At 52.9% G+C, this 25359-nt stretch overlaps 1 protein-coding gene across 1 annotated transcript; it reads right to left on the bottom strand.

Moving 5' to 3' along the window:
- Positions 1–6000: 6000 nt before the first annotated feature.
- Positions 6001–9447, bottom strand: LOC129132064 (uncharacterized). The gene is made up of 8 exons (XM_077191076.1): positions 9430–9447; positions 8869–8997; positions 8475–8651; positions 8212–8367; positions 7956–8057; positions 7450–7552; positions 7111–7167; positions 6001–6826 (listed from the first exon to the last, which is right to left on the bottom strand). The coding sequence occupies exons 1-8, from the start codon at positions 9445–9447 to the stop codon at positions 6657–6659; spliced, it is 912 nt and encodes a 303-aa protein (XP_077047191.1). The 3' UTR covers positions 6001–6656.
- Between the last annotated feature and the right edge of the window lie 15912 nt (positions 9448–25359).

Raw genomic sequence — 25359 nt, forward strand, 5'->3', positions numbered from 1 at the left:
ACAGGCTGATGGAATTAAAACCAGATTAATTAGGAGGTGTCCCCGAAAATAACTGGGGCATCTTGGTGGCCATAACAACCTTTGCTCGATGTTCCTGGTCTCCCATGACATCAGCCTGTTGCATATTCATAGACCCTCATGCATATCCATAAACTCATTTACATATTCCAGGAACAAAATTGCCTTCATCACTTTTGGAGGTCCCACCCCCCTCCCAGCTGAATTTGGGGTGTCCCATCCCCCTCCCAGCTCAGTTTTTGGATCCCATACCCCTCCCAGCTTACTTTAGGAGTCCCACCCCGCTCCCACCGCGATTTGGGGGTCCCATCCTCCTCCCAGCTCAATTCTGGGGTCCCACCCCTGTCTTTTCTCCACCCTCCCCCCTCCCCGTTTCCGATCGTTCCCCCAGTCCCCTCCCCCGTGTTTGGTTTTGGGATCTCCAGGCCCCTCCTGCTCCGTTTTGGGGTCCCGACCCCGTTTTGCATTAATTTGGGGTCCCCAGCCCAACCCCAGGGTCACCTTCCCCCCTCCTTAAATTGCGCTCCTGGCAAGTGATGAGTCATCAGCGAGACACGCTCTGATTGGCTGGAAATTACCCCGCGCGGTCTGTGTTTACCGCAGTGAGAGGCCTTGGTCTGTGCCTGGCAACTGATGAGTCAGAGTCGGGCAGGGCGTTGATTGGCTGAAAATCGCTGAGCAGGGCCAGTGCTCTGAGTTTCTGCCCAGTGAGTGGATCGTCATCAGTGCCGCGTGTTCTGATTGGTAGGGATCTGTTTTGGAGTGGGGACAGGAGGGACTGGGGTTACTTGGGGTTTATTTGGGTTTATTTAGGGTTTTTTTGGGGTTTATTTGGGGTTATTTATGGACTATTTGGGGTTTATCTTGGGTTTTACTTGGGTCATTTCTGTTTATTTGGGGTTGTTTTGAAGTATTTAGGTTTGTTTGGGCTTATTTGGGTTTTTTTGGAATTTATTTGGAATTATTTGAGGTTCTTTGGTTTTATCTTGGTGTATATGGCATTTTTTAAGTGTAATTGAAATCATTTGGGGTTTTATGGGTTTATTTGGGTGGTTGTTTTGTTTTTTGGGGGTTATTTGGATTTTTTCGGGCTTATTTAGGGGACTTTTTGGTATTGTTTGGGTTTTTTAGGGGTTATTTGGGGTTTATTTCGAGTGCTTTGGGGTTCTTTGGGTTATTTGGGGTCATGTGGGGTCAAAAAATCCGGGAATGTTTCTCCTGCAAAAATATGGGAATTTTTCCATAAAAATCTGAGAGTTTTTCTCCAAAAAACTGGGAATGTTCCCTTAAAAATCCTGGACTTTTCTCAACCAATAGCGGCGCGCCCCGGCCCCAACCATCCAATCACCGCGCTTCATCTCCCAAAGTAACGAATCACGGCTCACCACGCTCCAAACCAACCAATCACCGCGAGTCTCCCCTCAGGAACACCGGTCTCCCCGTGCGCCGATCCAACCAATCACTGCACGCCTCCCCTCAGACACACCCGCCTCTCACATGCCGAACCAACCAATCACCGCAGGTCTCCCCTCAGCTACTCCCGCCACTTTCGAGCTGAACCAACCAATCACCGTGCGTCTCCCCTCGCCAAAGCCCGCCCCCCCGCCCCTCTCTTGTCAATCACCCCGCCCTCTACGAAACCAACCAATCACCGGGCGTCTCCTCTCAGCAACTCCCGCCCTCCCCGCGCCCGCTCCAGCCAATCAGAGCCGAGCCCGAAGCGGCGCCCCCTGACCCCGGGCCCGGGCATGGAGCGGGCGCCCCCTCCCCCGCGCGGCCCCCCCGGACCCCCTCAGGGACCCCCGGGAGCCGCCCCGGGCTCGGGCGGGTCCGGCGGGAGGCGCTGGAGAGAGCGGGGGAGGCGCTGGGAGAGGACGGGGGGCTCCGGGAAATGCTGAGGAGGCGCAGGAACAGGTGAGGGGTCCTGGAGGGGTCGTGAGGGGAATTTGGGGAGGGGTCTTGAGGAGGTTTAGGGAGAATTTGGGGAGGATCTGGGGGGGAACTTGAGGGGGTTTTAGCGGCGTCTGGGGGTGCTGGGGGGGCTTTGGGAGGGAATTTGGGGAGGGGTCCTCGGGGGCTGTCACGATCCGTCCTGACGGACGGGTTTCGTGATGGATCGTGGACTTGATCTCAGGGTGCAAAAAGAACCGACACGGTACAAGGGGGTTTGCAATGATAATCGAAACAAATGCACCTTTATTTAATGACCACAGCAAAATGCGAGAGAGGGATTAAGGGAGAGAAAAAGATAGAGGAAGAGAGAGACAAAAGAGAGAGAGAGAGAGAAAGAGGGGGATAGAGCTACCAAACGTAGAGAGGAAGTCCTTTAGTCCAGTCCAGTCGAGGATCCGCCTGTTACGTCGGGGAGATCTCAAAGTCTCTGGCTAACTCAGAGGTTTTTATTATGATAACTCTATTGGAAATTGCCGGGGAGGGGGGAAACAGATACAATAAGGAATAGATGTAACAGGTAGTCCATGTTCTCAGCAGTAAACGAGAGCCATTGTCTTCTTGGTCCAGCGGTCACAACCTGCAGGCAAACATCTCGCTTTGGTCAGCTTGCCTCCCCCACACACCTGCCCCAGGCTGGGGGTTTCAGTCCCAGTCCTTGGAAGGAGCGGAGGGGCCTTTTCACATGGGGGTTTCATGTCTCAGTCCTTGATGGAGAGGCTCCTTACATCTCAGTCTGTCTGTCACGGTGGTTGTAAAACAGGTGAGGGTCTTCTGTGGGGGGACCACCCAGAACTCAGGAGAATCCAGCCAGGCTGAGAGGTGGGACAGCTCCCAAGGCTGTTGTTGCACAAAGGGCATGGTGCTTCCTTCTTCTTCTCATTGGGCTCAGTGCAGCACACAGCAAACAACACCTGTGCAAACAATGGCTCGGCAACGCTCTCAGGTCTCAGGCACATGACTTTCTCCTTTGGAGCCAGAGATTTAAGACAGGGGGGGTCTTCTCTTCAGTGGTCCCCCAGTGACGATCGTGAGGCAGATGAGGGAAATTTGGACAGACTCTGACACGACCCCGTGACTCACAATTGTCTTGAAGGGATCTTCATCAGCAGAACTCTGGAGTGTCGCTGATGGGCCTTTATGACTTGCTATACATTGGTAGTGTACTTGGAAATGTAGAGACAGTATGAGAGAGAGAGAGAGAAAAGAGAGAGAGAGAGAAAGGAGGAAAAGAAAGGATCGGAAAAAGAGGGGAAAAAGGGAGACAATAAACAAACATACTTAATATTGAATCTAACAGTATTATTTTCATAACAATTTACAAGTGGTTAATTAATTAAAATAGTATTTTTTTTATAACAATTCTCAAATTGACAAAACAAATCACAAATAATCAAAAGGAAAAAGCAATAAACGAATCATAATACAAGCATTAACATAAAAATTATTTTTTAAAATAATTCACTTAAAGTGGAAAATAATTTTCACAAAATCATAAATGAAAATCCAGGATCACTCTAAAATTCATATGCCTAATTCATAATTGCCTTGTGTCAAAGGCTTGGGGATGTCCACAGTGCATGGGACATCAGCCAAATTGTGTGCATTAACTATAGACGTCAATCTTGTCAGCTGTTTCATGCTCCAATTCATAACGAATGGGACTGCTGATAAAATAAAACCAAGCAGGATTGGTATCAAAAGGATAACAATGGGATGACACAGACTGCTCAGGACACCCGTGGCAGTAGGAGACCACCTAAAAGAGTATCCCACCCCCTGTGCTCGGCATCTTTCTCCACTCTTTCCATGACACGGGGTATCTGTCTCACATTGTGATGAACAGTCACCAGGGCTTTCTGTGCGTTTTTCTCAATCTTCTCAAGGATTTCAACTAAGTCTCGATGGAGCAGCAGTTGTCTTACCAAAGTGAGATCCATCCCAATAGGAGTAGGCATCAGTTTGTGAATCAGTGTGTAGTTGGATTGCAATGGGTAGTGAGAGGTAACTGGAGCTTCATAAGAGAAATCCCACCCTGCAATTTTGGTAAAGTTACAAGCACAGAAATTTGAAAGATTTTTAGTATCTACTGCCACATTTTCTACAAATACAAATTGACAAGCAGTTCTAAGCATGCACATCTATTGCCTATGTATGTAAGGACTGTTTCAGAAGTCTTGTTAGGACAAATTCCAAAATGACAGATATTTCACTCTGTGTCTAGACAAATGTCTTGAGCTATGATTGCATTGCTTTCACAGATGAGCCCTTGTTGTTCTCGGACAATACAAGATTCCAAATTAACAGTTTGCCATTTCTCACCAATTTGACGGGCCCATTCTCTATGGGATAGAGAACAGCTCCGCTGTAATTCAGTTCTAATGCTATAACAGGGAAAATCAAATGCTCTGAGGCATTGTGTATGGTTAACACAAAAGCTGTGGCTGTATTTGAAATGGGCTCATAGGTAAAATTCACCAGGTTCCACCAGGATTGGAATTCTCTTTCAAAGTCAGTGGCACTGTCCCAAATTATTTTCCAAATTTCAGTGGGAAAAGTGCCTTCTTCACCTTCTCTTATAATTGAGGCAGTGACTGACTGCATCCACAATTGTGCCTGGATACAGCTGAGAGCCAAAGAAACGTTGTTTTGTGTAGCACCAAGTGCATCAATTATCAATTTGTGATCATTAACATTTACCTTTTCCCAAGCCAACCACAAACAACCCCCCTTCCCAGGCTGTGCACCTTTTTTCAGTATCTCTGAAACCACGGGAATAAAAACCAACAGGCTTTGTCAGACCCTCAGGACCCCGCTGCCGTATATGAACGGAAAGCTGTGAGGAGGCAAATCCGTATTCCAGCTGAAAGGGATCTGTGGGATGGACAGGGTCCAGTGCTTGGTGTGCTGTCACTTCAAAAATCAGTAATTGCAATGTTTCCTCCTGAAACGAAGTCCAATCCCATTTTATTCTTTTTCTCAGCAAGTCATAAAGGGGAACAAAAGGGTCATTCTGGTTCCTGAGAGGTTTATCTGGTCTTTCTATAGGAGACATAGCTACTGTGGTTTTCTGAAGCAGAATTGCTGTAGGTTTAAGTGTTCCTGGAAGCCCTTGAATGAGAGCTCATATTTTCAGGCTTTACAGATGATTGCATTGGTGACTCAAAACCAGGAATTTCTTGGATCTGCGGAAGAAATGCGGCACACAATATGCGTGATCAGCAAGTCTCCAACTTTATTGATAGTTCACACATATTTATATTGGTGTTAATGTGGCTTATACATATTGCAAAGCTGAGCTCATTATTGGTTAATTACTTCTGGTCAACCACACCTACTTCTATATTATTATGGTTATTTTGTTACTACTTCTACATTCTCGCGGTTATTCTGCTGAAACTATCCTCATATTGTTGGCAAGAGACCCTCTCCTCTATCCAGTTGTTGCACCAAGGGCACAATGTCCCTGTCAGTGGTTGGACACTGACTGCTGAATCCTAGACTTGCCTCCTTCTAACTTAACCAACGCTATTATGTCGGCGTGACCTTTCTCAGCTGGCCAGCTGTCCACAAAGCTCTCCACACTGGAGCGGTTAACTGGAAACCTACAGGTAGAATCAGGCTTTGGTATTGATGGATGTCTCAAATCTTTAGGCCTGGGATCATGGTTACGCTCTATTGTTAAGGTCAGCATTATAGTGAGCATTATAGCTTTGTTGTTAGTATTAATTTTGCTGTGTTTTTGCATATGCCTACAGAACATGGTGCAAAAGATGGTATCTGCTGCATTTAATCAGACCATGCTTGTTCAACATAAAAATGGGGGAAATGTGGAGAGCTTTGTGGACAGTTGGCCAGCTGAGAAAGGTCACGTCGCCCTCCCTGTGGCCCCCAGCCCAGCCAGGACCCCCTGAAACCTCCCCCTGATCCCTTTTTGTCCTGGCCAGGAGCAACCAAAGCCCCTCCCATCCCTCTCAGCATCCCACAGCCCCCTCCTGATGGTGGCGAGGGAAGACAAGCAGTCAATCAATATGATTGGTAAAGCAAGCTTCGGTTTATCTTGAGCACACCGGTACTTTTATATTGTTTTCCAGTAATTATGCATACTTGTCTTTAGTTTATTGGTTTAATTGCTCATACATGTCGTGAGTTTCTTGGTTTAAAGGAAGAGATTACATTTACATATTCCTCCTACTTTCTGGTTATGCATGCTTTATGGTTTCTATTCTCGTTGCTGTCCTTGCCCGTTCGACCTTGTCAGCAGGCAGGACACAGCATCTTCCTATCATGGCGTGCGGCCTGGTTATGCTAAGTGCGGCCCACTTATGCCAAGCTGCTAAGTTAACATGTATGCTCAGTTATCATGGGGCTTGCTTGTACAACATTTCCACGGATCCATGGCCCTTTTCCTCCAGCCATTCTTCCACACTTTCCCTTCCACACCGCACGCTTGGGCAAATTGCACAGACCAAGCAGCCTTTTCCCCCTCTTCCCCATTGGCCTGAAGACACTCTGCACCAAGACAAAGCTCCTGGACAGGCGGCTATCCAACAACAGCAATTTAATGTTCCTCCAGGGGGTGAAGGGAAAGGAAGTGCTGGCAGAGGAGAGGTGTTCCCCGCAGGCTCAGGTGGCCCCAGCAGACGCAGCCTCCCGGAGCAGTTCTGCACAGCGCCGCAGCAGGACACTCAGCCACGGCCACACAGCAAAGGCCGCGAGTGCCAGAGGCGGCGCAGTTGGTCTCGCATCTTCTGGAGTCGGGAGCAGGGAACGCTCTGTAGAGCTAAAAGGATGTACAGAGCTTGAAGCGCCAGGCATGAGATGGCAGGGCTGGTGTCATCCGTCATGTCCTGCAGGGCTGCAGAGAGAGAAACAGAGGCCCAGTCAGAGGCTGGATCTGCGGGGAGCTGGGGAGAGCCTCCAGGCTCGTGCATAGCACGCAGCTCCTGGCACGGCCTGGAGGAAGCAGGAGGCAAGAAGGACGAGCTGGCAGCTGCTGGCCAGGAATGTCCCCCAGGTCCCTGCAAGGTGTCTGTGCTGTGGGCACCTTGGGGCGCGCAGGGAGCGGAGCCGTGGGCGGGCGGGCCAGGGAACGCAGGTGCCAGCGGCAGCCCCCGGCGAGAGCCCGCGGGCCTCACTCACCCCTGCAGATGATGCGGAAGTGCGGCTGCTGCCCTGTCAGGAAGCGCCCGGCCATGCCTGGGGAACACAGAGCGTGTCCTGCCTTCAGAGCCACAGCTGCCGCCCACGGCCGCTGCCAGCCCCGAGGCCACACGCCCTGCTGGCCCGGCAGGGCTCAGCCCGGGCCCCTGGCGAACGCTGCCGCCCCAGGCCACGGCTGCCAGAGGGCGGCAGCAGCAATGCCGAGCCCAGCCGGGGCTGCACATGCCCGCGCCCGGATCCTGCTGCCGGGGCAGCAGGCGGGGCTGGGGCCGAGCTGCGGCGGGCCGGGCCGGGGAGGGAGCCGGGCTTGGCGCTCACCCATGAACCTGACGGCCGCCTCTCGCAGGGGCTCCTGTGCGCTCCGCACGTAGGGCAGGGCCAGGCGCAGCTGCTCGGCCGCTCGGCTCCTGTCCTCTGCCAGCTGCAGAGAGCGGCGGGGCACGGAGGGAAAGGGTTGATGCGGGCCCTGCCCCTGGGCCGGGCGCTGCCTACGGCCGCCACTGCTCCCCGTGCCCACAGAGCCCTGAGGCCCGGCCAGCAGCCGCAGGCGCCGGGCTCGGCACGGGGCGGAGGGCCCGGCGAGCCGCGGTGCCGCCCCGCAGCAGAGCCCGGCTGGCTCGGGCCTCCATCGGCACCGGCCTTGGGGCCACAGGAGCCTGGAGAAGAGCCCGCACGGCCCAGGCAAGGGAGCGGCGTGTGGGGCGCAGGCTGGTGCCCCTGCCTGCGGCACTGGGCAGGGGCCACAGCTGCCAGCCCCACAGACTGGGCGCCGGGGGCAGGCGACTTCTCCAGGGATTGGGCTGGGCATTCCAGGCTGTCCTTACCAAGCACTCGGCAAATCTCCACATCTGATCCGTCTGCAGCAGCTGCTTGAGATCCTTCCTCTTCAGGAAGCTTACTGCAGAAAGCAGCGTTTCCCGAGAGGCCTGCAGAGCAGCAGAGACCCAGAGATGGCACCGCAGCCCAGGGCACCGGACCCGCATCTCTGTGCCAGGGCCGGGAGGAGGCTGGAGCCCGTCAGGTGCCAGGGGCTGGGGAGACAGCTGAGCTCCTTCCATGGGGACACCCAGGAGGCCTCACCTGTGCCACACGCCCGTTCTCATCATGGCAGTGGAAGAAGAGTGGGAGCAGGCTCTGGCTCACGTGCTTCTTCAGGGGCTTTTCTCCCTTTGCCACTACCAAGGCAATCACGTCTTGGAAGAGGCGAATGGAGAGCAGCTGCACAAGGCTGTTGTCCTGTTGAAAAGGAAGCCAAAGCCCTCCACATCAGCTGCTCCAGGCCTCCCTGTGCCCAGGCCCAAGGCAGCACCCAAGTGCCCGTGGCTGGGGGCACAGAGCCTCACATTGTCAAAGAGGTGCCAGAGCGCCTCAGCCAGCTGCAGGGCGATGGGGCTGGCTATTGCCAGGTCTTTCTGCAGCAGCAGGAGGCTGAGCACAATGAGGGTCTTCTCCACGATGTCTTCATCCCTATCCCACAGTAGCTTCCCAAGGCTTTCAGTCAGGCTGTACATGCTTGGATCCTGTGTGCAAAACAAGGCTGGGCAACCCCACGCTGCTGCTGCTGCTGCTGCAGGGCTCAGAGGCCGAAGGCCTGTCCCAAAGCACTCAGGCAGCTGAACAGTGACCCTGGAGAGCTGGGAGCAGCTGCCACAGCTGCCAAAGCCCAGCTAAGGCCAAGGGGCTGCTTGCCCCAGCCCCACGCTGCCAGCACAGCTTCAGCTGCTGCCTCCTTCTCACCATCGAGGTGAGCACCACGAGGCCTCGCAGCGCCACGCCACGCATCTGCCTGGACTCGCTCTGCAGGTGCCTTGTCAAGATCTCCAGGACTTTTTTACCACATTCGCTCAAGTCCAGGCAATCCAGGACCTGAAAGGCACAGAGCAGGCACAGAGGTGCCCAGCTGGCAGGAGCTCAGAAGTGCACAGGGCCGAGCCAAGGCAGCAGCACAGGGCACGGGCAGCCTCCCAGGCAGCTGCGGCTACGAGAGGGCAGAGGGCTGGGAGGCAGCTCAGCCAGGCAGCGCTGGCCATGGGGCTCACCTCCACCAGGAAGGCCAGGGCGGGCAGCTCCCAGTCTGAAATGCCTTGGCTGAGCAGGTCAAAGAGGCAGGATGCCATGCCACAACACCAGATGATGGAGACACGGCGCATCTCCCTGGCAGGGAGAAAAAGGCACCATTGCTCCTGGGCCGGGTGGGCAAACCTCTCCCAGGGCTGACTGGCAGAGCTCTGGTCTGCTCCCGAGCATCCCGAGGGCGCTTTGGGAGGCGGCTGTTCCCGGGCAGCCTCCTGTGCCGGCCTTTTCCAGTCTGCTCATGCCTCCCTTGGTGACAAGGCCCGGCTGCCCATGAGCACGGGGACTGTGTGGGGCGTTGCAGGCACAAAGGAGAGGGGCGGTAGGGAGAACGAGGTCTCACCTGGCCAGCAGACGCACTGCACAGTGGTGGGTGTCGGCACAGAGCAGCGTGTCCCAGGCACGCTTGCGTTCCATGGACAGCACCACGTGCTCATAGCGCATTTGGCAGAGCAGGGCCTTCAGGGTCTGCAGCGCAAAGCTGTGTGCAGAGCAAAGCCCAGGTCACGCTGGGAGCCCTGGCTCCTGCCCTGGGGGCGTGGGAGGGATGGGGAGACTGGGAGGACTGGCATGGAGCACCTGTTGGGGTTGGCGGAGAGGCCGTGTTGCTCCTGGCATCCCTTCCAGAAGGTCTCAACCTCTTCTGGCATATCCTGCATGCTGATGTAAGCTTGGAAGAGCAGACGCAGAAAGAGATTGGAGAAATACTCCAGCACCACAGGTGAGCGCCAGGCCAGATTAAAGATTCTCCACAGGGCCATGGTTGCCTGCAAGAAATAAAACAGCCAGAGACAAGGCTCAGTGCCAAGACATCCATGTGGCAGGGCCTGAGCATGCCAGGAAGAGGCCGGGGGAGACACGGGGGGAGCAGCCGGCCTGGTGCCCCTGAACCCCTCTCCTAAGGCAGGATTCAGCCCAGTGCCTGAGGCAGGGGGATGCAGCTGGGGGGAGGACAGAGAGCTGGCTGCTGGAGAGGCGGCCTGGGGGCTGGCAAAGGCCGGCACCAGAAACTCACAGCCAGGGCAAAGACTCCTGCGTTGTCCCCATCGGAGGTGTACACGCTGTGCACTGGCCAGGTGCTCAGCACATTGAGGAGTAGCCGCAGCGCCGGCTCCGCAGTCCTGCTCGAGGACATGATGGTTCCCCACATGGTGGCGGCAGCTCTGTGGGGTCAGAGCTCTGTGTCAGGGTGGGCTCGGCCACAGCACCGTGGCCTGGGCAGCTGCAGGGCCCCGCGCTGGCCCTCAGCCCTGCCTCTGCCCACTGCCCCTGGCCGGCAGCGGCCAGCCAGCCCACGTGGGTACAGGCCCCGAGGGGCAGGGAGGGAGCGTGGCACCAGGCTCAGGAGCTGACATGGCAGCCCTGGAAAACCGAGGAGCCAGAGGATCCTGGAACTGCCCGCCTGTCTGGCAGTCAGCAGGGACAGGCTCTACAGGGTGATGGGCCGGTGAACCTGAAGCCCTCAAGGCACGTGGGGCTGCCCTACCTGTCACACGATGGGGCCCAGCGCAAGAGGGTGATCAGCACGTCAGAGGGGTATTCCTCGGTCAGCTCCAGAAGGGCCTTGTCCAGCCTGTGCCCAGCAGCCTCATTGGCCGTGAGCCACTGGTGGATGGACCTCACCATGGCGGGCACCTGCAGAGGGCACGGGGAGACTTGGAGAGCTGCCAGAGCAGCAACTCCCCCTGAGAAGTGCTTCCCTTCCAACCGCATTGGGCCGGGCCTCAAAGGCCGAGGGAGCCCGGCAGAGCCGGCTCGAGGCGCCGCACCCCTGCTGGGGCCATCGAGCCCTTGCCCCAGGCTGCTTACTTGCACTGGATTGGAGACACCCTTCTTCACAAGCAAATCCAGCATGGCAGCATCGATCTCGGCATCGAGGAACGGAAGGTTGGCCAAGACGCCCGTGCCCGCACCGGCGGTCTCTTCCTGCCAAAGGCACGTGATGAATTCACAGAGGGTCGGCAGGAGAAGGGCAGCAAGAGAGGGAGAATCCATGGAGTGCTCCAAGCCTGGTGCTTGGCTGAGCAGTGCCAGCAGGCCCAGTCCAGGTGGGGACGGCCGCAGGTACCTGCGCCGTTCTGCCCAAGCGGCCACGGGCGGCTTCCTGTTCTTGTGTCCGGTCCTGGGCTGCATCTGGCAAAGAGCGAGCGCAGCCAGAGCTGAGGGGCTGCGGGAGAGGCCGGAGAACACAGCCCAGCCCTGCACTCCCCAGGCAGGGAGAGCCTTGGGATGCCCTGGGGGATGGAGCGTGGCTGCCAGGTGCTCCAGCCCAGCTTCTGTCCTATCCATGGATATGTCCACAGGGATGGGATGGGATGGGATGGGGTGGGATGGGATGGGATGGGATGGGATGGGGCCAGGCTGGCTGCAGGCACCAGCCCCCTGGCCCAGCTCTGACACTCACGCTCCTGCAGCAGCTGGAACTGCTCCAGTTCTTCAGGCTGCTGTGCTGAGGCAGCTCCAGCCTCTTCCTCCTCCACCCAGGCCAGCCTGGGCACGCTGGGGGGTCTCTGCTCCATGTCACTCTTTGCAGTTATGAGTGCTTGCTGAAGCAGAGAGGCCTCGGAAGAGCTGAAGATGAGCAAGTGCTGCAGTTGTGCCTTGAAGGCACCTGCAACAGAGGAGCCTCAGGAAGGCTACAGGACAGCGACTCCTGCAGTCTGTCCTCGAGGGCAGCAGCAAGAGAGAAGTCTCAAAAGGGAAATAGGAGTGCAAGTCCCGCAGTCTGTCCTCGAGGGCACCGGCCGCAGGGATGGCAGACGCTTGGGAAATGCTCCACGTCACCGAGTCCCGCAGCCTGGCCTCGAGGTCACCTGCACAGGGAACGCCTGGGAAAAGCTCCGGGTCAGCAAGGAACGAGTTGGCTGTGTGGGGGCTCCTCACAGCACTGCTCTGTCCTGTCCTGTCCTGTTGCATGCACCCAGCACTGTGGCGTGGCCGTGGCACCACCAGCACCTATGTCATGACGTGTCACAAAGGGTCACACTCTCACATTCTGTCCTTTTCCATCCCACGGTGACCACGGTGCACTGTGTCACAGAGAGCCCCAGGACACACCTCCACGTGCCCTGGGGACACCCCCACGCCACCCAAACTGCCCCAGCTTGCAGGCAAGACCTTGCCCCAAGTGTTGAAGACACAGCCCAGCAGAAACTTTAGCAACGGCCCAAACAAGAAGCAGCTGCTCCTCTGCTCTGCCTGCTCAGGGCAGCAGAATGAGCCCCCACGGCTGCCACCGCAGCTGAGCAGGAAGGGCACCGGGGCCTTCCACAGGCCCTGCCACGGCCTCTTTGGGACCAGTCCCGGTGCTGGGTGGCCGGCACAGTCGCAGGGGCGTGACACAGACACGGGACGTGTGGCTGTCTTGGTTTGGAAAGACAGGAGTCTGCTAAGGAAGGCAGGAGCCTCCCCTGAAATGGAGAACGTAAACCCTCCCCACCCTTCCTGATTGCTATAAACTTTAAATTTAGGGGCTCTCAGGCAAAAATATGGGAGCAGGAAATACCAGTTCTTTAATAGGGAAGGAAAAAAATAAAAGGATAAAATAAAGCATGCAGTACACTAGAACAACACTGACAGAGTCAGAACCCAACCTGACACCCTGTGGGTCAGGGTGTGGTAGCAGTCCAATTGGAAATGTGGCTGCAGCCCTCCTGAAGTGTCAGGGGTGATTCTGTTGGAGCAGGGGGGGTCCTGTAGAGAAGGATGTGTTCTTCCTCCGATGATCCAGTGGAAGAAGAGGCAGCTGCTGTTCCTCTGGGGAATCCAGTGGAGAAAGCCGTGCTGGTGTCTCAAAAACCTCTGGATTATATCTGGGTAGTAATGCTTGGCTCCTCCCTCTGGGCGGAGCATCTCCCAATGGGATGTTACAGTTCTTATCAGTCATGCAGTGACATTCAATAGTCTGTTATCAACAGATGTCCCCTCCCCAGGGAGGTGTGAATGTGGTCACTCAAAGAGAGAGATAAGGCAAACTGCCCGCTTGACAAAGATAATCTGCCATACAGATGGTCATGGAAAACATCTTGCATTACAATCTGGAACAGCATCTATAACAAACTCCCCTCTTATTCTTTATAAAACATTTAGCTTGAGCAATGTTTCTTATGCTTTGGACTACGCTGATAATTAGCTGAATAAAACAAGGAATCAAACAAGGAAGAAATATCCAAACAGCTGTAACACATAAAAGGAAGAAGCCTAATTTCTTCCACCATTCCATACATGATCTCACCAGCTAGTTTTTTTAACATTGGTTCCCAATTTTGGATCAGTATGTGGGCTATTTTTCATTGTGGTCATCTATTTTAATATATCTACACCTGATATATTAAATTTTCCACAAACACTCCCTTCTTTAGCCAATAGTCTAAAGCCAATCTATTCTGATCTATTATGGGTTTGTTTGGCTTTGTTGACTTGATATTAATTCTAGTGCCCATCTGGTTATGTTTGTTATTATCTCTACAACTGTTTGGAGTCTTATAAGATGATTCAGCTTATTAATTGGGGCTGATACAGAGTTAGATTGCTGTGCTGGTTTTAGCTTTTTGTTTACTGATTGTTCTTTTACCAAATCTTGGACTCTACCCTTAAAGGCAAATGTGAAATAAATCCATCTCTCCCCTTTTGGACATTCACTTCCCAATATATTCTCACTTTTTCCTAAGTTTCTAGCAATGCAGTATTTTCCCCTGTTTTGCCTACAGGTACTTAATTTGGATGGGTCATAGCAGTGACTGCTGACATGGGTGTGTGTAATAAAAGAGGAACTTTGATTTCTTTCCCTGTAATGCTTTTGATAGCATTTGTGACACGATTTTGCTGGTATCCCTAAAGGGAAAAGACAGAAGATGAGTGACAGAAAAAGGAATAACAGAGGTCTGGCATGGCTTATACCCCCACCTGCCATGCCTATGGGGTTGCTGCCCATAGCAGGTGTATTTGATCTTCTCGGTGGCGAGCACAGCGGCCAATCCAGTCTTGGCCTCTTCTCTTTGCCACTCCCTTTTTGCTAATTTCCAGGCAAATCATTTTTGACACTCTGTAATTGTAGTTTCCCACTGTTCCTCAGGTGTCTCCTACTCAACAGGCACTAATAACTCCCATCCACAAAACAAAGTTATTATTTCAGCTGTTTTGAGTTCTATCTGGATAGGGGATAGATTTGGTGCTCGACACTTCCTGCAACATGAGCATCGATTGTGTAAACTACAATACCAATTTTTCCCACAATTTAAACATTTACATTTACCCAGCATTATAACCCAGCATATCTGATATTAGGATGAAGCAAACAGGGTATATGGTATGGCCCTGATGGAAGTTGTAATTCCTCCTCCTCTTGGTAGAAGTCACAGGCTAAGGCCAGAACATGAGAATTCTCTGACCGAAATAGTCCTGATGCTCCTGTTTGGAGTGGAAGTATTCCTCCCCAAATTGGATATCTGACATGTCTCAAGACTTGTCCAGATGGCACTTGAAACCACTGATATAAACCTGGCCTTGTTTCTCAATTAGCTGTGATTCTTTGTACATTCCTTGGATCATTTGGGATTCTTTTTCTCTAATAAGCATTTGGATGAACCATCAACATATATCTTTTCCCCCTCTAGGAGGGCTTGTTCTGCTAGATCCTTCTCAACTTCAGTTTGGTATTGCACAATTTCTGAACAATCATGTGTTGAAGTATCTTTTTGTTTGCCAAAAAAATTGATCTGGATTCAAACTTTTTTTTACTTCTAGTGTTCAATTATCATTATTTCACATTTTTATATCTTAGAGTCTGTTAACCATTCTCCCCCAGCATTTTCTTTTTTTTTTTTTTCCTTTTTGATTTTAACACATTTTGGACCACATGAAGTGTACACACAACTAGTTTATTTCTAAGAGTTTGTCCACAGCCCTTTCTTCTTCTGGTATAACCTCTATTCCCAGCTGGATTTGTAAGTCTTTTCCCAAGAAGTTGACACCTGCTCCAGGAACTAAGAAGACATCTCCTACCCCCATTCTGGCTTCCCCTTTAATTGCTACATTTTTAATGACAGGGATTTTAAACCCTTCTCCTCTTCCCCCTGCCATGTCTGCTGTGTCACCACCTACATCACATCCTCCTGGAACATCTACTACAGAAGTTCTCTCTGCATCAGTATGAACTATAAAATTTTCATAGTTCCTCTTGGGGGCCTACTTTTACATTTATCAAAGGCTCCAGGTGGCATTCATCCCCCAGAAAACAGAGCCCAATGTTCCTCCCACTCCCTCACCGGGCACACCCCCTGAGCCATCCCCAGGCCTCCTCCTGAGTGAGGGTGGCCTCCCCCCTGCAGCAGAAACAGCACCCCCAGTCCTCTCCCGGACCCTGACCACGCCGGGCTCTGTCTCCTTCCTGAACCTCCCCCATGGATACAGAGGGAGCTGGAATCACCGAGGGAACAGAGACCAGGCTGAAAGTTGGCTGTAGAGCCAGATCCAAAAGGGGACAGAGGGAGGAGCAGAATTCAACAGTGTGGCTGGAATCAAGGAAGAAACAGGGGTAGGTGCAGGAGCAGTCAGCTGGGAGGAGCCACAGCAGGGACGGGAGTGATCATGGCCGGTGTGGGTGAGGAGGGCTGGAGCTCTTGGCTCAGACAGAGAAGCTGGTATGGGTAGGGAGACTGGAGCTTCTGGCATGAGCAGAGAAACTGGAGACAGGGAGAGACACTGTAGGAAAGACATTTTCATGCTGTTCTTGTGAGCCAGCGAAGGCTTCCTGAAGATAAGGAAAGCCTCGTATCTCTCTCAAAGAAGGTACCAAGGCTATCACCATGACAATATGAAGAAAGAGAGAAAGTCAAAAGATACCGACTGTGGTTGGCTCACAGAGTGACATGGCTCCTTTTCACCTATTGAGAGTTCTGTTTCCTTGTCATGACCCATGGGCAGTGTATGTGTTTGTTAAGCAAATGCAAATATCCTGTAAAACCATAAAGGCAACATGTTGCTTTAATAAAGAGCCCTATACAGCCTTCTGATCTGAGTCTTGGTGCTTGCGCCATGTTGTGCTCTGTAGCGACATCACAGTATTTCCAGAGGGTCCCTGCTCTCTTCTCTGGTTCCTTATCTCATTTCCCCAGGACCCCACCCACTCATCCCCCTGACAGCTTGAACATTCCTCACAGCATGAAAAAACCCTTCCTTTCCAGTATTATCCCACACAATCCACCTTCCTCCAGAAAATAAAGTTAAGCAATCTATATTGCATATACTTTCATTCATCCATACTCACTCACTGTTATTTATTTAATATGTCTCACTCATTCCCACTCACAATAGGACAACACAAAAATAAGGTACCTTAGTTCTCAAGTCACTTGTTAACATCCACCCATGGGTATTATAAAATCTCAAAATGTTCCTGGCCAACCTCGGATTTTCTTGGGTATCCCTCAATCCAGCTGTGTTGTTCAACCCTGGATGCTCTTGGGAATCTTTACCCATCAATCCAGCAAAATTTTAGGGGCCCCCTCCACTTTTTTTCCTGCTTTCCCAGTGGATTGTGCCAGGAAAACCCATGGCTCCTTCTCTTCAAGGGGTCCCACCCCTTCCCTCACACTCAGTTACCCCTTGGGGGATTCTCTCTCTCCTTTTATCTTTCGCTTTGTCTCTTTACTGGCCGTTTTTGTCGCGAAAGAAGGGAACCACAGCGTGGGAGTCTCGTCACTCACTTTGCAGGTCTGGGATAACCAGCCCACCTCTCATTCATACACACGTTCATCCCCCTGTACCTGCCCACCCCACATCCCCCAAAGAGTACTTGCAATCCTCTTTTTCTTCTTTGAGTCTTCATGCACAACAATTTTGGGGCTACCATGGTTTTAGGGAAGAGCCTTTTCCCTTTTCTTTGCTTTTTGTGTCTCCTTTTGTCCATGGAGTTTCAACCTGCAACCGCTGATCTCACCAGAAGAAGCAAGAGGGTCTGCATGTGTTTCCACAGACACTGGAGTACGATGGGTACCTGTGAGGTGTGTCCACCCTGATTTGTGACACCAAAACCAGCATGTGGCCAACAGGCAACCTCCAAATGATGATCAAGATGACAACCATCGATCACAAGTGGGGAGTGAACATTCCATCCTTTCTTGGCTTCTGAAAAAGGACTGTTGACAGGCTAAGACTGTCAGTTCTTTGAACAAATTAATGATAAGTTGTTATTATATTAGACATAGTATTGAGATTGTATTAGAATAAGTAAATGATTTTAGGATTGATAGTGCATTTCTTGTAAGAGGGAATCACAAGATCCAATCTCTCTGGCCATTTTAAATCAGCATCCGATTGAGGTTCTGACTGATAACTAGCAACTGCTAGAGGAACCTGTGGAGCTGTGTTTGTTCTCCTTCCTGCAAGGGGCCCTGCAGAGGATTGCAAACACCACCTTGTCCTTTAAACAAAAAGGGGGGCCTGTGAATATGACAGCCTGGTCAGAGAGTGAGAAAGCCAGGTAAGTTTTCTCACAGCCGACTTGTGAGACTTTTAGGGAGTTGTAGAGAAACAATGATAGCTTGTTATTATGAAAAACCTGCAGGTGGTGTTTTCCTGTTTTTCTCAAAGATTGTTTATAAGAGAGGTGTTTTTGTTAATTAGGTGAAATGTATTGGAACAGTCTATAAAAATAGAGAATTTGTGTATTAAAGTTGCACTGTGCAAACCAGCCTTCCTGTGAATCTGTGCCATTTCTTACTCAAGAGCGACACAATTCATTCTATAAACAGCTAGAGAATGTTTCTGGATCATCAGCCCTTGTTCTTGTTGGCGATTTCAAGCTGCTGGACATTTTCTGGGAACTCAATACAGCTGAAAAAAGGCAGTCCAGGAAATCTTTAGAGTTTGTGGAGGACAACTTTTTGTCGCAGCTGGTGGGTGAGCCCAGCAGGGGAGGGACTATGTTAGCTCTGTTATTTGCAAATAGAGATGGGCTGGTGGGAAATGTGGTGGTTGGAGGCTGCTTGGGGCATAGTGATCATGAAATTATAAAATTCTCAATATTTGGTGAAGTCAAGTGGAACATTAATAAGACTTTTACAGTGGACATTCAGAGGGCAGACTTTGGCCTATTCAGGAGAGTTATTCAGAGGGTTCCTTCAAAAATAGTCCTTAAAAATAAAAGAGTTCAGGAAGGGTGGGAGTGCTTGAAAATGGAGATCTTGAGGGCACAGGAACAGACTGTCCCTGTGTGCCGAAAGATGAGTCAACAGGCAAACGTCCAGCCTGGATGGGCAAGGAGGTTTTGGAGAAATTCAGGAATAAAAAAAGGATGTATTATCTTTGGAAGGAGGATCAGGTCTCTCAGGAAGTGTTTAAGAGGGCTGCTAAAAAAATTAGGGAGGCTAAAGCTCAGTTTGAACTTAAAATGGTAACTTTTGTAAAGGATAACAAAACATGTCTTTATATATATATTAATGGTAAAAGGAAGAGTAAGACTAACCTTTGTTCTTTTTCAGATGCAGAAGGGAAATTTGTAACTGTAGATGAGGAGAAGGCAGAGGTGCCTAATGCCTTCTTTGTCTCCGTTTTTAGTGGGAAGGCTTGCCTTCAGGATAACTGTGCTCTTGGGTTGCTCAGTGGTATCAGGGAGCAGAATCTTTCCCCCATTTTCCAAGAGGAGGCAGTCAGAGAACTGCCGAGCCACTTGGATATTCATAAATCCATGGGATCAGATGGGATCCATCCTGGGGTGATGAGGGAGTTGGCAGATGAGCTTGTGAAGCCGCTCGCCATCATTTACCAGCAGTCCTGGCTCACTGGTGAGGTTCCAGATGACTGGAAGCTGGCCAATGTGATGCCCAATCATAAAAAGGGTGGGATGGAGGATCCTGGTAATTATAGGCCAGTCTGCCTGACCTCAGTAGCAGGTAAGGCTATGGAACAGTTCAAAGGAATTTTGGGCAAGTGATAAGATAAAAACTGTGAGATGAGATCAAAGAGGAATAAGAGCAAAGCATGTATTAGGTTAAGGTAGATTGATGGTGAAAACCCAGGGATAGAGGTTTACTGTAAGTTATTGTTTTAAGTAGAAGTGTGTTCAGTGTAATTTTGATAATAATTTTGGAAATGTGTGTTCTCAGAGGTGAAGGGTGGAGTGCCCTGGGTTGATAAGGAAGTGAGTTTTTCAGGAATTTGTGGTCAAACCAGCAGTAGTCAGATTTGAATATTGGCACCTGGTGTGGCCACTGAAGACATGGATACGCCTCTGAGAACACAGAGGGTTTGTAGGGGAATAGAATATAAGCAAATAAAGGTAGTATAGAAAGTAATCTTACCCCCTAAAGAGTTGCAGCTGAGCCAATTATTAAGGATTAGGAGCAGGCCTGATGTTAACAGGCCGCAGCTGTAGCCAATAAGAAGAGTGTTATAGAAGAGTGGATTGGTTGGTTGAGGGGACCTGGAGTCAGTTGGCTGCTGCGAGGACAAGGAAGAGTCAGTGCCTGGAGGAGCTGCCTACAAGAAACATCAAGGAGGAATGAAACTCCAGCAATATGGAACCCTTGCAGTGTAATGACAATAGAACTTTAGCAATTTAATGACAACAGCCTGGGACCACCTGGGCCAATGCGAGAGCTGTGGCCAGCGCCTGATGAGAGTCAGGGGAGGCGCTCGTGGACAGCTGGGCCCGGCTGGCCAGGGAGGCCACCGAGCTCCGTGCCACCTGCAGGGAGGCGGCCACTGCTGAGGCCACTGCCCAGGCCACTGCCACCACCCAGGCCAGGAACTGGCAGGATAGGGCTGCCTGCTTGGGGACAGCTCAGGAAAACATGGTGGCCACGGAACAGGAGCTGCTACTGGCCCTTGACAGGGAGGAGGGGGTCTCAGCAATGGCTGCGCTCAAGGCCCGGATGGTGGTGGCCACGGGAGAGGCTGTGGTGACCCAGAGCCAGGCCATGGCGGCCACCTGGAGGAGATAGGAGGTGAAGGCGGCCCTGGGGCTGCTGGAGCGCTTGGTGGCCGTGTGTGACAAAGCCACCCCGTTCCCCCGGGAGCTGCAGCGCTTGCTCAGGGACATTGAAGCTGCCCTGGAGGGGACAAATGTGGTGTGCCCTGATGTCCCTGAGGGCTTGGTGGCCAAGGTGGCCGTGGCTGAGCGGCTATGGGAGGCCAACGCCCACCTGGCCAAGGATCACCTGCTGGGGACAGTTCAAGGCATCAAGGAGTATTTCAGTGGTGGTCCTGCCAGCCCCAGTGTCTGTGAGGTGGCCAGCGGTGGCAAAGAGCCATCGAGGACATCCAAAGGCTCCCCCAAGCGTCCCCAGAGCATCCCCAAGGTGTCCCCAGTGAGCATGGAGCTCCAAGAGGTGTGAGGGTGGGGGGGGTGTGGCGAGGGGGACAGAGAGGATACTGGGGAGGTGGGGGCAATGGGAAGTGGAGGGGACACAGGGGATGGCGAATGGGACAGGGGGTCACAAAGGGGACAGGAGGGAGTGACACGGGGGGGAGGGGACACGGGGAGGAAGGCGTCAGTGGAGGATGAGGGGGACATGGGGGGAGGGGAGGGACATGGGGGCTGGCAGGGGTGGGAGAGGGGACAGCAGTGGGGCAGGGGGCAGGAGGGGCTACGAGGGGAGGGGCAGGGGGTGGCAGAGGAAACAAGAGGCTGACAAAGGGACGGAGGGGACAAAGGGGACCCCTTGGGGGCAGGGGCCACCCCAGGAGACCGTAAGTGCCACCAGGTCCCTGACATCTCCCCTGTCCCCTCCTGACCTGTCCCCGGCCCCGCTGCAGCCTCAGTCACTGTGGTGGCCACTCTGGGCGAGCTGCTGGCCACCCTGCCCAGGTGGGACGAGATGATGCTGCTGCCCGTGTCCACGGTGAGCCTGTACTGGGACCTGGTGACCTTCACTGAGAACCTCCGGGTCACCCTGTACTGCATGGATGATGCCTGGTGGCACTGCAATGTTATCTCCCATGATGATGGCCCTGTCACTTTCTTGAGCCCGGCCCTGGCTGCCTGGGAGAGCACCCCAGGGACCACTCGGAATCATGTGACAAGGGTGGCCTGTGATTGGCAGGGGTTGGTGGCTGTGCTTGTGAACAGCTGGGCCCAGCTGGCCAGGGCAGCCACCAAGTTCTGCAACACCTGCAGGAGGGCGGCCCCTGAGGCGGACACCAAGGCAGCCACTGCCACCGCCCGGGCCAGGGAGCTGCAGGACGAGGCTGCCCATGATGGGACAGCTCAGGAACACATGGGGGAGCTGGGTCCAGCCCTGGGCAGAGAGGAGGGGGCTGAGGTGGTGGCCGGGCATGAAGCCCAGGTGAGGAGAGAGGCCAGGGTGGCTGCCAGCGAGGCCACAAGGAGAGGGCACCCACCATGGAGAGACGGCGGCCCTGGGGCTGCTGGAGCGCTTGGTGGCTGCGTGTGACGGAGCCACTGCCTTCCCCCGGGAGCTGCAGCGCAGGGCTGGGGACATTGATGCCGCCCTGAAGGGGAGAAATGAGGCATCCCCCAATGTCCCTGAGGACTTGGTAGCCAAGGTGGCCGTGGCCAAGCGGCTGTGGAAGGCCAACGCCCGCCTGGCCAAGGATCACCTGGGGGGGACACTTGATGACATTATCAAGTTCTGTTTCAATGGTGATCCTGCTGGCCCCAGTTCCGGTGAGGTGGCTGAGCAGTGCCTAAGAGCCATCGAGGGCATCCCAAGGCTCGTTCGACCCCCGGAGTGACCCCAGGGTGTCCCCAAGATGTCCCCAGTGAGCACGGAGCTCCAAGAGGTGGGATGGGGAGGGGGGAGAGAGATGGAGACGGAGGGGACCCTGGGGGGAGGGGGCATGGGGGTGGGGAGGGGGCAATGGGGCATGGGGGGGACACGGGCAGTGGCGGGAGGGGACAAGGGTTTGCAAAGAGGACAGGAGAGAGTGGCAGGAAGGGGGGAGGTGACAGAAGGGTGGAGGGGAAATGGGGGTGAGGGGGTAGTGGGGGAGGGGGAGACATGGGGGGGAGGGGACATGGGGGCTGGCAGCGGGGGGCAGATGGGACAGCAGAGAGGGCAGGGGGTGGGAGGGGCTACAGAGGGGCAGGGGATGGCAGAGGGAACAAGAGGCTGACAAAGGGACTGAGGGGACAAAGGGGATCCCTCGGGGGCATGGGGCCACCCCAGGAGGCCGTAAGTGCCACCAGGTCCCTGACACCTCCCCTATCCCCTCCCCAGCTGTCCCTGGCCCTGCTGCAGCCACAGGTCACCGTGGTGGCCATCCTGGGCGAGCTGCTGGACACCCTGGCAATCTTGGTGAGACACTGGTCATATCCACAATGTGCCTGTACAGTGACTGGTGGACTTCTCCAGGGGGCTCTGGGCCACCCTGTACTGCATTGATGACACCGGGTGGCGCCGCAATGTCATCTGCGATGATGATGACCTTGTCACCTCCCTGAGCCAGGCGCTGGCCGCCTACAAGAGCACCAGATGGACCACCTGGTTCCATGTGACATTGGCAGCCTGCAAGTGGAAGGGGTTGGTGGATGCACTTTGGAACTGCTGGGATGAGCTGGCCAGGAAGGCCACGAAGCTCCACAACACCTGCAAGGAGGTGGTCACAGAGGCACCCTACATGTTGGCCCAGGACAGGGAGCTGCAGGCCAAGGCTGCCCATGATGGGACAGCTCAGGAAAACATGGTGGAGCTGGGTCAGGCACTGGGCAGGGAGGAGGGGGCCGAGGTGGTGGCCGGGCATGAAGCCCAGGTGAGGAGATAGGCCAGGGTGGCTGTCAGTGAGGCCACAAGGAGAGGGCACCCACCATGGAGAGACGGCGGCCCTGGGGCTGCTGGAGCGCTTGGTGGCCGCGTGTGACGAAGCCACTGCCTTCCCCCGGGAGCTGCAGCGCAGGGTTGGGGACATCGAGGCCGCCCTGGAAGGGACAGATGAGGAGTCCCCTGATATCCCTGAGGACTTGGTGGGCCAAGGTGGCCATGGACGAGTGGCTGTGGAAGGCCAACGCCCGCCTGGCCAAGGATCACCTGGGGGGGACAGTTCCAGACACCATCAAATTCTTGTTCAATGGTGATCCCATCAGCCCCAGACACACATTTGGTATTCCATATTCCCCCACGGGTCAAGCAATCATTGAAAGAACACATCATACCCTGAAATCCCTTTTGGATAGACAAAAAAGGGGGGAGCCAGAGGCAATGTCTCACTCACCTTGAGTTAGAACAAGGCATTGTATGTGTTGAATTTTCTCAACTGCTCCTTTTCAGAGCTCAATCCACCGATTCTAAGACATTTTTCAAACAGCACTCAGGCAAAACTAAGGGAGAATCCTTTAGTCTTGATCAGAAACCCAGAGACAGGACAAATAGAAGGTCCCTTCAAACTAATTACGTGGGGCAAGGGTTTCGCTTGTGTTTCCACAGGGCGAGGTCTGAAGTGCGTGTCAGCGCGACACGTGAAGCCGTATCAGACTCAAGAGCAAGAGGATACTGATCCTGGAAACAGAGAAGCGAGCACGCAGACAGAAGAGAACCAGACTGCAGACATCGACTCAGAAAAGACATAAAAGTTCAAGGACTTGGGGGTTTCTTTTAGGGTTTGGGTGTCAAAACCATGGCAAAGCTTCTACCAAAGGTGAAGCCATGAGCTTGGTAATGCTCTTGTGCCTCATTCTTCCACCTATTGCCTTAGGCAATGGGGCGGATTTGCCCATTGTTTAACCAAAACAGAATGTTTGGAAAGATTTGGCTCAGGCAGCAAATCTAGTCAGCATTTGTTTGACACACTCAAGGCCAGGGAAACCATTTTAAACATGCATGGTGGGTTTACCAGTGGACGAATGGCCGGTTCCAAAACACACTCCTGTAAAAGTCTCGCAGGTCATTATGGATCCTGTGAATGAGTGGCGTTCTTGGACACAGCTCCTTCTTGCGGCTTCCTCTGAACCTCAGGAATTGGAAATTTTTGGGTCCATGACAATGGAACTTCGCATGAAATTCAAAATTTTGGATGTGACAAAAACAAGAAATAAGACCATTGATGTCACTCCGAATCATGAATTTTACAAAAATGCATCAGCTCAGTGCAAATACACCAAGACAAAAAACAAAAGCATCGCTCCAGGTTGCAGCACAATTGCCACGGGGGATCCTTTTCATTTGTGGGGACAGAATTTGGCATGGCATCCCTGCAAATGTCAAAGGTGGTCCATGCAGCATTGGAAGAATTCCATTGCTGTCACCTGATTCGAAATCATTGAAAGAAACAAAGCGTAAAGGGAAAAGATCATTGGAACAGTATAGTCCAAATTGTGATGATGAGGTAAACACTTGGGACAAGGCTCAGAGAATTGCCATTGCAATTTTCTCACCTCAGACAGCGTCGGGGGTGGCCTTGACTCAACTGGACCACATGGGCTGCTGGCTGAGCAAACATGCTCGAGCTGTTTCTCTTGCACTGAGTGACCTGTTAATAGACATTGACAGTGTGAGACGAGCAACTCTTCAAAACAGAGCAGCAATTGATTCTCTGCTGCTGGCACATGGACATGGATGTGAGGAATTTGAGGGAATGTGCTGCATGAATCTGTCAGATCTTTCAAAGGAGATTCATGAGAACATCAAAAAATTACAAGAAAGTATTGATAAGCTTGGAGAGGTCACTGGATCCTGGATGAATGATGTGGTTGGATTTTTTAACCCTTCACCATTGTGGAAGGAACTTTTAAAGATAGGTTTTTATATTTTAGCAGGGCTTGTGGTTCTTCTGCTCATCTTGCCATGCATCTTTATGTGCATGCGATGGGCCATGAACCAAGTTGCCAAAGAGGTGTTTTGGTGCAAACAGAAGGGGGAGATGTGGGAACCCAGGACATCCCTCTGGCTGTCCAGAACGGCCAAGATCCCTGCCAGGGTGCTCAGAAGCCCTGGCACAAAGCCCAAAACACCTGTGGTTTTGATTATAACCTGTGGAGCCAATTACCAACCTTATATGAAGATCAGCAAGCCACAACGGTTTAGGTAGAATATTAGTGAAGTTATCTTGGGGTGAAAAAGTAGATTTTGGGGTTTCTGGAATGGGGGTTCAGGAGCCAAGATGGAGGGATCTGGGCATGTCCAGCCTTTCTCCTTCTTCTTCTTGGCCTCCATCTTCTGCTGTGATGTTGGCACTTACAGATTGGTTTAGAGTAGAAGC

Source organism: Agelaius phoeniceus, chromosome 27 (assembly GCF_051311805.1).
Source record: "Agelaius phoeniceus isolate bAgePho1 chromosome 27, bAgePho1.hap1, whole genome shotgun sequence".
NCBI classification, from domain to species: Eukaryota; Metazoa; Chordata; class Aves; order Passeriformes; family Icteridae; genus Agelaius; species Agelaius phoeniceus.